Raw genomic sequence first — 12,426 nt, 5'->3', positions numbered from 1 at the left:
CTGCAGATTGCTAGCCTTGCTCGTTCTCCGGTGTCAGGCTGCACACTAAGGACATAAACGCGCGTGGTGGTTACACGTCAGGAGGCCATGTTTATTTCCTGTAGAAATCAAATATGCGTCTCAGCCCCCCCGCCATCGATACTTGGCCCCGTTGTACGTTACACAAGTGTGTGTGTCCTGGGTCCCCCAACGCCTCCCACGGTTGTTTTAAGCTGAGCTTCTCTCTCCCAAGGTTTCCCTGTAATAATGTCAGCTGCTGTTCACAGGATGTGATGGTGGTAGGAGAGCCAACTCTGATGGGAGGAGAGTTTGGGGACGAGGACGAAAGGCTAATCACTAGATTAGAAAACACACAATATGATGCGGCCAACGGCATGGACGACGAGGAAGACTTCAGCAGTTCACCCGCCCTGGGGAAGAGCAGTCCATGGAGCAGTAAGCCACCTGCCACTCAAGAGACCAAATCAGAAAACCCCCCTCCCCAGGCTTCCCAGTAAGATGATCTGCACCAGGAGGCATCGTCAGTAGGCCAGTGGGTTGGCGTCATTATTGCAGATCTTTTCATACAGGCAAGAAAAGAGGAGACAAACAAACTTTTCCACGCAGATATCTATTTCTAAACCACCATGATTCGATTTTCTTTCTGTCTGTCTCTGTTTTCTTCTTCCTTTTTTTTTTTTTTTTTTTTTTAATTGAAAGGATCGTTCCAAATATGCTTCCATGACCGTTGCTTGGAGGCCTTCACAGGTAATACGGATACTGGCACTGATCGTAATTAAAATGAGAAAAATGCTAGTGCATCTCCTGGCACATCCATAACACATTTGCGTTGAATTTCTTTTTATGCATCAAATGAAGGCCATATTGTCAACCCGTCCTCAGTGCTCAGGATCTCGTTAATTATGCCGAACCTAACTACAGGTGACTTTTTAATATTGTAAAATATTTTCTGCTTTTAGACTTGCATCTGAAAGTTTCTTGTTTCAGTAAAAAAAGAAAAGAAAAAAAATCAGCTTTTGGAATGTAATTTAAATGTACCTTTATTTTTTGCCTTCGCATTTTCTTTCATTGGGTAACAGCTCTGAGGGCCCAGCAAGGAAATTTATGGTCAACCTGGTGTCCATTTGTTCTTGGGCAATTTAGCCCAAGTGCTGTAACAAGAAATGTCTTTTGTCATCAAAGACATGAAGGCAGATTTTTGTGTGAAGAAAGGTGCTTGGCCCCTTGAGAATTTATGCTTTTGTAAAATTGCTGTTGATCCAAATGTTTTCAAGCCATGTAATCCATTAATTTTGTGGGCAGTTTAATAAATCTGAAACTTTTTTTGTGTGTTTTTTTTTAAATTGTATCTCAGTTGACTGCTCTTTCTTTTCATAGTATATTTCCTGTATAATATTTTGTAAAGCCCTCAACTGGTTCTTTTATGGGGACTTTTCTTTTTGGGACAATTCCAGTGTATTTATGTGAAACTTTATAAAAGAACTAATTTTTCCATTTGCATATTAATATGTTCCTCTACACATGTAAAGACACAGTGGCTCAGTGTGTTATAAAACAGCTGTATTTTATGTATGCTTTACTGATAAGTGTGCCAATAATAAACTGTATTAATGACCAAAGCAAGTGGGTCTGGCTATTTGTAAGAAATTGGTCCACAATGACAAGAAGTATTGAGCTTGGCTTTATGGTCCAGACTCCAGATGGGGTGGAATCGCTAAGCCTGTGCCATGTTTTATAAAGCATTGTTCCTTTCCCCAGTCGCTGCAGTTTCCTTGAGTGGACATAGAAGTGCCTTCTCTGTGCTGGGCATTGTGCTGATGGGGACACAGTGATGACAAAGAGTGGACTTGCCTGTCCTCCTGCAGTTCCCAGCCTAAGGGGATGACACTAGCTGCCACTCTTCAAGTGCTCATTCTGCACCAGACAAATCCACTGCATGCCCACAGACATTATTTCAATTAATTCTCACAACTCTCCAAAGTAGGCACGAATATCCCACATTTAAAAAATCTATGTTTCACTTGCCTATTTTCCTAAAAGATTTGCTAATATAAGAGAGTATGGGAAATTCATTTGAGAATCTTTATCAGTTAAAGAACTTTCCTCATAGTTTTCCACTTTGTATGGATGAAGAAGATGAGATAGGAAATTTGTTAGTAATATTGAGTGCTTATCATGTGCCAGGCAATTTTAATGTATTATCTTGGCACATTCTGGAAAGAAGCATTTGGAAAAAGGAAGCTAAGGGGGATGAAGTATCTTAGATTGGGATCCCCAGAAGCAGAACCTGAGACCGGGATTCGGGGACTCTTGATTTATTTGGGGAGTGTTCTTCAAAAAAAAAAAAAACCTTTAAGGAAGTAGGGGAAGCAGGATAGGGATGGGGAAAGTTCCAAGAAGTGCTGAGGACTCAGTCTACTTCCTTGGCCTAATCCATTGACAGAGGGTTTTGGAGAATAAACCTCACACAGAGTGTTCTGGTTTGCTAGAGCAGCCATTATGCAAAATACCAGAAGTGGATCAGCTTTTATAAAATGGGTTTATTTGATTACAAATTTACAGTCTTAAGGCCATAAAAGTGTCCAAACTAAGTCATCAACAACACGATACCTTTACTGAAAAATGGCCGATGGCTTCTGGAACACCTCTGTCAGCTGGGAGAGCACGTGACCAGCGTCTCCTGGTCCTTTGTTCCTGGGTTGTTTCAAAATGGCTTTCTCCAAAATGGCCCTGGACTTCTGTCTTTGCTCATCTCTCTTAGCTCCTGTGCATCCTTGCTTCTTTCTCCCAGGGTGTTACTCTCTAAGCATCTGGGGGTCCTCTCTTAGCTTCTCCAGGGCAAACTCTGGGTTTCGCCTCTTAGCACCTCCAAACATCCTTCTGCCTGCATCTCTAAGCATCTCCAAGCAACAGCTTTCAACGGCCATCTCCAAAATGTCTCTCTCAACTTCTCTTGGGGGCATTTTATCCTCTCTGCTCTCTGTGTGAGCTCCCTTTAAAGACTCCAGTGATCTAATTAAGACCCATCCAGAATGGGTGGGGTCCACACCTCCATGGAAATAATTTCAGTCAGAGGTTCTACCCTAATCATCAGTCTACCCCCACAAGATTGCATTAAAACATACGGCTTTTCTGGGTGACATAATATATCCAAACCAGCACACAGAGTTAACCTCTTGAGAAAAGAGGTCTACTTTTGTGGCCTGGTATCTCCAGAGTGGATGGATATGGCAACGTTCAAAGTAAGATGGCTCCCATCAGCCAAGGGCAGTTTTGCAGAAAAGAGGCCAAGTAGAAGGTAATACTCACAGCATCTCAGGATGGATATGCGGCCTCATAAAGGGCATTGGGGAGGGCACAGTCTACTCTATTAAGTGAACTGTCCCTGTTCTCATAGCTCATGTGTGGCACTTGATGGGATTTGAACCCACAACTCTCTTGACTACAAGCTTGGAATCTTTCTGGAACATCACATTCCCTCTCCAGACATTAACATTTTGAAGAAAATGTACAATACAACAGCAACAGAGCCAAAGGGAATATAGGGTAACAGCTATATTATTGCTTTCCCTTTAATGTGCTGCTAAGAGAATTTCTAGTACATCCACCACCCCACATCACCCTTTTAGGTTTTCTGTTACTCTAAAACTACCAATATTCTATCCCTACAGATCATGTCTAGGACAATTTATTTAACATCTGTTCCAGTTATCTATCGATTACTGAATAGTAACTCAATCCAAAACTTAGTGACTCATGCAATGATTAATTATTAGCATTTACCTTTCTGAGAACTTAATGGTCTCTGCTGGGTGGTTTCCACTTAGGGTCTCAGATGCCATCTGGGGCTAAAGTCATCAGAGTCTTGACTGGGCTGGACATCCAAGATGGTGCATTTGTATTGCTAATTCACATTAACTAGGCACTCGCTCAGGGCTGTTGACTGGCATGCCTTCATGAAACCCTCCATGGGGTTCTCACAGAATGATAGCTAGTTTCTTAAGAGACAGAGTACTAAGAGCCAGCATGCCAAGGAAGAAGCAACATGAACTGCCAGTGCCCAGAACTGGTCACTTCTTCTATATGCTACCCATCAAAGCAACCACAGGCCAACCCATATTCAAGGCACAGAGGCATAGACTCCACCTGTTGATGGGTAAGTGGCATGTGCATACAGGGTGGCCATCTTTAAAAACAAACATCTACAACATCCAAGGCAGTTTACAACCTGGTCACAGTTTACCTTACAGTTTCATCTTTAGTCCTTCCACACTTATGCCTAATTCACCATCTACCCTAGACCCCTCTCTATTCTTTGAATAAACTAAGCATCCATGCCTCATATGTCTTGGCACATATGTTTTCCTTAGAATGCCGTTTCTTACCTTCTCGTGTAGCCAAAGCTATTCATCTTCAAAAGCCCTATTTAAGTCTCATACACTCTGCAATGCCTCCCTAGATCGGGTGAAGGTAGATTGTTTCCTCTGGGGTCCAGGAATACTTGGTTCTTGCTAATACTGGTCTCTGGTTCTTTCTATTGTAAGTTTTGTTGTTGCTGCTGTTTAATATTCTTACTGTCCCACTAGACTTGTTTAGGTCTGAGACGTTTCATCATTCCAATCTGTATCCTTAATATCTAACCTGTATCATACTTGTTGGTGGAATGGGTACAGTCAAAGCTCCCAAGCAAGACATCGTGAAACCACTGTTTACCACATGTTGTCCTATTAAGTCTCAAAGAGCCTCTAAATCTATGTCATGGCTTATGGTGACGTTTACCCCTGTAGCGATATAAGGAGGTGAAAGAGAGATGGCCACATTCAAGTTTCTCAGAGGTCAAATTAGCACAAAAACATTGAATAAGGCAATGGGCCAAACATAACTTCTATTACAGAAACTCCATGAGATTTGTTTAGTAAGTACATACTATGTATCAATTGCTTGCTAGGTGCTTTACCTCTGTGGTCTCAAACTGGTGAGTATATGAAGTCAGGTTCTGCTATATAATAAACTCAAATTATCAGTGGCCTATGAGAATGAGCATTTTATTTTTCTCACTCATGGATTGGGTTAGAGAGGGCAAAACTTCTGGTCTTCCCCTCATGTCTCACTATGGGATAAGTAGTTCCCCGGGACATGTGCTTCTCCTGGAAGATGGTAGAAGTGAAAGAAGGGCCAATTCACTCACGTACATTTGCTCACATTGCACCTGCTAACAACCCCTTGGCCAGAGCCAGCGATGAAGACAAGCCTAACATCAATGGGGTGGGGAAATATACTCTGCAAACTACAAAGTCACATGGAAAGGGTATTAGCAAATGATTGGAATCCAAACTACCCCAAGTGGCCCACAGGCATTGCCTTAAAAATCTCTAATTATTTGCCAAAACTTAAAAAATTGATGGATTTCCTATTAAAATCAAAATTTCTCACTTCTATAAAAAAAAATCATATATAGCAATACTAGTCCCACACTTCTGAATCCCTGGATGGCAACTGCTGTGTAGCATAAACTGATCCTGCTTCACCTCTTAGATGTTCTCCAGCTTGCCATACTCAACCCATTTCATTCATTCACTTTGCCTGCCTGGCGTCTGGGCTCCTGATTTGTCTACATACATGTTTCCCAATCCTTAAAACCATATTTGGAAGTATGCATTATGAACCCCATTTTAAAGATGGGAAGACTAATGCTCAGGTGTGTTGTGACTCCCCTTGGCACACACCTAAAAATGGGCTTTGAACCCAGATCCTCAAGCCCCAAAGCCTGGGTTGCATCCACTAAAGCATGCTGGCCCGATAGTAGGAGTTGCAGTAATGGTTACCCTCTGTGGATTAGCTCTCAGGAATTTTACTGGCATTATGCATTGAACATTGGCAAAATCCCTGTGGGCAAGGTACAGTTATTATCCACCCTCTTGCAGATGGGATTTGGAGCAGTTAAGCAGTTTGCCCAAGGTCACAGGGCTCACAAATGAGAGGAAGTCACCCTGATTCCAATCTGCTTTATTAGCCTTACTGTCGGGTGCACATTCTGCAGGTCAGGGTGTCACAGGTGTTCTCTGACCTGGGTGAGGAGCCCTGGCATCCACCTTCTGCCATTCACTGTGTGTTTTTGGGTGATTTCAAAGAGTATGCCAGAGATCAAGCCTTGCCAGGTTACCTGGTGATAAAACAAAGCAGAGAGGCCTTGGTTTAGGACCTTGAAATCTCGAAGGCATCGGATAAGGAATTTATAAATAAGTGGCCTAGTCCCTGAGGGAAAGTCTTTCTCTCTCCATTCCTTTTTAACCTTGAGGTGAACACTTAATGCAATAGGATAACACAACCCACACATGTACTACAAGGTGGGGGCAGTGGGGGAACAAGGCCATCAAGATCAATTTCCCTAAAGCAGGATTTGCAACATCCTTTGGAAATTCGTTTTATAATGGGATCTCTCCTCCGTGCTCTGTAAGAAAAAATTGCTCAGCTTTTATTTTTCGATTGTAACATAATACATTCTCATTGTAGATCTTTTGAACAAACTGGAACAAAAAAGAAAATAAAGTTAATTCTACTACCCTGATATTGCCCCTGAATATACTCTGATGTCTGTCTTTCTGGTCTTTTCTTCTAGGCTCAGATGTATTAAAATTGGTAATATACAGAATAGACAAAAATGTATCCTGCCTTTTTCACTTAATAATATATCATGAGTCATCTCGTTAACTATTCTTTAAAAATATGATATTACTTTTCATAGAATCGTCCACTAATGGAATATACCATAATGTATTAAGCCATTTATTTATGGCTGGTCAACTCTTCTTTTTAAATCCTGTTAGAATTTTATAATCATTAATAAGCTGGGTGATAAGAGTTTGCTAAACCAAGATTCATTTATTGGGTATTTGCCATTCTAAGGGATTCCAATAAGGACAAGATCTGGTCTTCACCCTCAAGGTTCGTCACATTCACTTGGAACAGAGGACAAATGCATAAAATGCTAACCAAACACATAAGACTAAATGTGCTCAAATTGTCAACCAAGCATAGAGAAGAAAATCATTAAGAGTTTCAAGATACGAAACTCGTGCTCTTACCATGCCCTGCTTTGCCTCTCATTTATTCTTCACGGCAACCTGGGGATACAGGTCTATTATATGCATGAAACACAGAGTGGTTGAAGAACTTGCCCAAGGTCACTCAGAAAACAGCAAGGTCAAGTTTGAACCAGCTGGTGATTCCAAAGCCTGTTCTCTGTTAAACCACAGGAAATCCCCAGGGGAAAGGGCAAACGCTGGGATTGACTGTTGTCGAATGAATTCAGGACAAGAGAGAACTAGGAAGATGGGACACTGGGGGATGTCCACACACCTGAGTGGCTGGTTGCTTCTCTGAATTTATCCATTTATCCATTAGTAGAGTCAGGGTAGCATCTTGAATCACTGGGAGCACTGAAGAGTTGGAGTTCTGAGCAAAACCTAATATAACGGCACGGTTGGTTTTAACATAATGATGCTTTTAAACTTGAAGCCATTGAGCCAGAAAAAACATTGAAAGGTGATTAAAACTACAAATTGAGGGAAATGATGAAGTGAAACAACGGCTATGTCCCCTCACAACTCAATTTTTTCTCAGTTTCCATTCATCCCAGAACATCATCCTCCTCCACAAAGAGAATGTATCTCATGTTCCAATAGCATTCAAAGACTTTCCTGGAAATATCCATTCCTGAGTTGACCAACCTGCCCCCTAGGAAGTTCTGCTCTCAGAGCTGACATGCCACGTTTTGAGCCCCTTTCTTTGATTCTGAATTTAGGTCAATCCAATAATAATGAGCCATCCTCTGTCTTTTGGTTCTTAATTTGCTAAAAGTAGTTACACACTCTTTGAAGGTTTGCAGATCTTCTGTCACATTCTAATGAAAGGCTGGATGCCTTAAAAGAAATCCTCAAAAATTCACAAATGATTGTGAAGTCATTTTAACAGAATAGCCTCCTGAGGCCTCGCTAAAGTCCATTTTGACAAAAATGAAAACTTTCATTTTGTAGAAAAATAATTTTGGAAACCTAGGCACTTTCTAAGGGATCAAACAAGTTTCGTTCCCCCTGACACAGTGGCAACTTGGGAGCCTGTGTTGGAAAAGCTTTGGAGGTAGCACCTGGGTTCTGAGCCAAAGAATGCTGAGAACTATTAGCAATGCCTGGCATTGGCAAAAAAGCAGAGCTGACGGCTTGAAGCACTTGCATAAGCCATGTCCACAATAAATCACAAGCATTTTGAAGGCAGAAGCCCATAGGATTCATCTCAGTTCTCTCCCCATAATAGGGTAACTAACCATCCCGGTTTGCCCAGAACTTCCTAGTTTTATCACTGAAAATCCCACATCCCACTGAGGAAATTCATCGGGCCCTGACATACTGCCCATCCATCTTACCATGATCATAACATCTGCTACTCATGGAGCACTTGTTGCACTCCAGGGAATTTGCACACATTGACTCTAACCCCCCAACCCACCCCAGGGTGGGGGGGGCACTGATATCATCATGTTACAGGTGAGGACTGAGGCCAAGAAACATCCATTAAGATGTCCAAGGACACCCAGCTGATAGATAAGTACTGAGCTGAAATCCAAACCAGCCTGTGCTTTCTTGGCTACACCCAAAACGTTTAATTATTATTTTAAGTAAGATCAAGGTCAGTTCAATGTGTAAGTTTGGCTATGGAGGGACAATTGAGCATCTGAAACAATCAGACCCAAAACAATTCCTGAAGAACCAAGGTCCTGGAGTTCAAGCAAGATCTATACCTGTCTGCTGCACCATAACTCTTTCACTCACAGGAGAACTCAGCCTCTTTCGGTGAATGATTGAAAAAGCTTCCGTGTCCTATTGAATTAGACCAATCACAAAGTATCCAGATAAATGAGGACTGTCAGGAACATTCCTGGGCAGCCAAAGAGTATTCCATTTGGCCCAGTGAACACCTTCTTTCCCTCTGTAATGGACACTAATCCAACTGATCCTAGTGGCCCACCTGTGGCTCTGTTCAAGGTAAGAGGGCAATTAGAAACATCTGTGGCTATTTTGACTTCGGGCCAGTTATCTCTGCAGCTAGGTTTTGGGAGATTGCAGTTGACCACGTGCACCACAAGCATTTTTGCAAATAATTAAAGAGCAGGGTTGTTGTCTAGGGGTGGGGATCTGCATGGCAGGAGCTCCCATAACTCAACCACTAGGTCTAGGCTTCTACCACCCAAGAGAGTCAGAAAGTTGCTTGCTTCTCACTGCAGAAGGCAGATAATAAGGTACCATAACCCTCAGACTGCAATTTTTTAAAAGGAAACAGAAAGAGTTTCTTAAAAGGGAGGAAATTGTCCTCATTAGCAAATTTAATCCAGTAGTTGCCAAGGCTGTGAATAGCTGTAATGCCCTCCTGTCTTTAAAATCTGTTGAAAAATTGACTCCATGTTTTAAGGAACCAGATGATTAATGCATCAGATTCCTAGGAAAGAGGTTCAAAATGGCTTCTGGACACTGTCTCTGAAACAGCCCTCCCAAAATGATTTAAAAAAATAAAGGAAAGAAGACTGAAAATGACAACCGACATTACCACCATCAACAACTATACTGGAAACACAGCCCAGAACATTTCTGAAAATGAAGAATGAGAGGCACCCAGCCCCAAGAGATATAAAAGTAGTACACAGAGGTACAGTGAGTGAAATGGTGTTACTGGCACAGAAATAGACGAATCAGGGGAAGAGCCCAGAATCAGAGCTACATATATGTCTTGACTTTAGGGTGTTTTATACTATGAAGAAAGGATGAAAATAAATTTACTTGAGCAACTAGCTGTACATTTCAAAACATTTACCTTGCATTCTTACCTTAACATTCATGCAAAATTCTTAGGTGGATCAGAGACTTTAAAAAAAAATAACCATACAAGATAACAGAAAAATATTTGTTATTTAAAATTAGAGATTATAAAAGATCTTTCTTTGCAAAACACGAAGACCAGAAATGAAAAAGAAATATATTAATTTTTTAAAAAAAGATATATTTAGAAGGTGACATGGGATTGTGATTAAATGTTTGAGTTCTGGAGGATGTCAGATCTGGCTTCCACCCTGACGGCTCTGACACAAACTGGCTGGTTGACCTTGGGCATTTATTCAACCTCTTTTCCTCTGCTGCCCTATCTGTAAAATGAGTTTTAGTTCTACTTGAAGAATTGTGTTGCAAAGTTAAATGCAATGTTATATGAAAACATCTAGACATAGTTAGGGATCAATTACATTAGGAATTACTAGTATTAATAATTTTATAATAAAAGAAATACTCTCAAAAACAAAAAATCCATAAAACACAAAACTAGATAACACAAGGTCAAAGAGTAGGAGCTGTGATAGTAAACTTAAGTGGTTTTAAATTCCTAGGTTAAAAGGCAAAACCTTAGAGACTGAGGCAAAAGGAATCAATATTTAGCAATTATGAAAACATGCATGAAAAAAATGACTCAGAATCTTTTAAATCAAAGGGACAGGAAAATATTTAACAGGTAAACATAAACAAAAAGTAACCAAAAGAAAAATTTTAACTTCAGACAACTTAAAATTTGTGGTAAAAGACATTAAATTTTATATTGACAAAAATGGGCATCTATGTTCCAAACAACATCACATCAAAATATAAAGCACAAGACTACTTGAAATCAAGACTTTGACTACAGGGGCAGGCCAATATAGTGACATAGAGTGGTGTACAATTTAGTTATTCCCCTAGAGCAACCAGTAAATATCCAGGAATAACTAGAAAATAGTCTGGAACACTGTTGGGGGGACATCTGTGACTTGTCACACATCGCACACCAGTCTGGACTGTGTGGAATGGGTGAGATTGCAGCACAGGACTGTAAGTAAAACTCCCCAAACTGCAGAGCTGGCCACCCTCCCCCACTGGCACAGCAGGCTGGGTTGGAACACCTCCCTGTGGGAAAAAGAAGTGATATCTTCTGAAAGCAAGGGAAGGTAGCTCAACCAAGCTCCAAACACAGTTTTACTAACAAATTTGGACTACTGTATACAAGCTACAAGCACAGATAAACCCGGAGCAAGCAGGAAAGGGACCCTAAGGTCTATCCCAGCAGAGAGAGAGCAGGGTTGATGAAAACAAATAAATAAATAGATAGATAGATAAATAAATAAATAAAAACAGAGGCTTTTGGAGTCAGTTGAGCTCAGAATACTGGAAAAGGGCTGTGTCCCCAGAAAAAGGGCACATAGAGCCGGGTACGAACTCTGGTCAACCAATGAAATTGGGGGACTGGGAACTGGCTCTGAAAAGGAAATTTCTTTCTTTTTTTATTTTTTTTCTCTCATTCTAAATAGCTCATTAGAGAAAGCCTCAGGCATTTCCAATTGCCAGTGCTGACCCAGTCAAGGGTGGAGTTAAGATAGAGAAATAAAGGAAGAAGTCATGTGAAGGAGATAATTCCCTAAAGGATTTATCTTTCCTAAGAAAATGGAGGGCAGGGCCCAGCTCAAGTCACTGCCCTCCCTCAGATTATTCAGTCCCCAGGGCCTGGGGAAAAAAAAAAACAGGAACAGCTTAAGCTTGACTTCTGATTCACCCTTTGTGCCCTAGCAGGGATAGGGTCTGCTGAGAATTAAAGGCACTGAAACTCCTTACACCAGTGGGGGGCTGCAGGTTGACAAACACCACCTGCTGGGCAGGATAGGAAAAGCATGGAGTCTAGACACCTCACAGGAGAGTCTGACAATCTGCTGTGTTTCACCCTCAGGGAAATATGATACTGAGTACACCCTCCTCCTGGGACCTGGGCCCATCTTGTCTGGGAAAATCTGATTGGATAATCAAGAAAACCAGATGCCTAGGCAACAAAAATTACCATCCACAAAAGGAAAAATGAAGATACGGCCCAGTCAAAGGAACAAACTTACACTTCAAATGAGATACAAGAGTTGAAACAACTAATTAAAGATGTTCAAACAAATCACATCAGTGAGCTGAAGGAAAATGTGGCAAAAGGGATGAAGGATATAAAGAAGACACTAGGTGACCATGAAGAAGAATTCATAAGCTTGGAGCAACAGATGGTAGAACTTATGGGAATGAAAGGCACAATAGAAGAGTTGAAAAACACAATGAAGACATAATACAGCAGGTTTGAAGAGGGTGAAGAAAGGATTCATGAACTAGAGGACAGGATATTGGAAATCCTACACACAAAAGGACAGGGAAAAGAATGGAAAAATATGATCAGGGTCTCAGGAAATTGAAGGATAACATGACGTGCATGAATGTATGTGTCATGGGTGTCCCAGAAGGAGAAGAGAAGAGAAAGGGGACAGAAAGAACAATGGAGGAAGGAAATAATCACTGAAAATTTCCCATCTCTTATGAAAGACATAAA

At 41.1% G+C, this 12,426-nt stretch overlaps 1 protein-coding gene across 10 annotated transcripts in view; it reads left to right on the top strand.

Moving 5' to 3' along the window:
• The window catches only part of LDB2 (LIM domain binding 2), a 413,802-nt gene extending 412,183 nt beyond the window's left edge, over window positions 1-1,619 (top strand). For 4 of the 10 annotated variants that reach the window (XM_037829445.1, XM_037829443.1, XM_037829444.1 and 1 more), the window contains exon 8: window positions 267-1,619. In XM_037829445.1, coding sequence (XP_037685373.1) covers window positions 267-497 — 231 coding nt within the window. In that variant the 3' untranslated portion in view covers window positions 498-1,619. Of the gene's footprint in view, window positions 1-6; window positions 200-266 lie in introns of those variants that run through there. The other 6 variants (XM_037829450.1, XM_037829451.1, XM_037829448.1 and 3 more) reach the window with 3 other exon arrangements.
• The last annotated feature ends 10,807 nt before the right edge of the window (window positions 1,620-12,426 follow it).

The sequence above is a fragment of the Choloepus didactylus genome, chromosome 3, assembly GCF_015220235.1.
Source record: "Choloepus didactylus isolate mChoDid1 chromosome 3, mChoDid1.pri, whole genome shotgun sequence".
NCBI lineage: Eukaryota > Metazoa > Chordata > Mammalia > Pilosa > Megalonychidae > Choloepus > Choloepus didactylus.
This window is presented reverse-complemented; position numbering and strand designations above follow the sequence as displayed.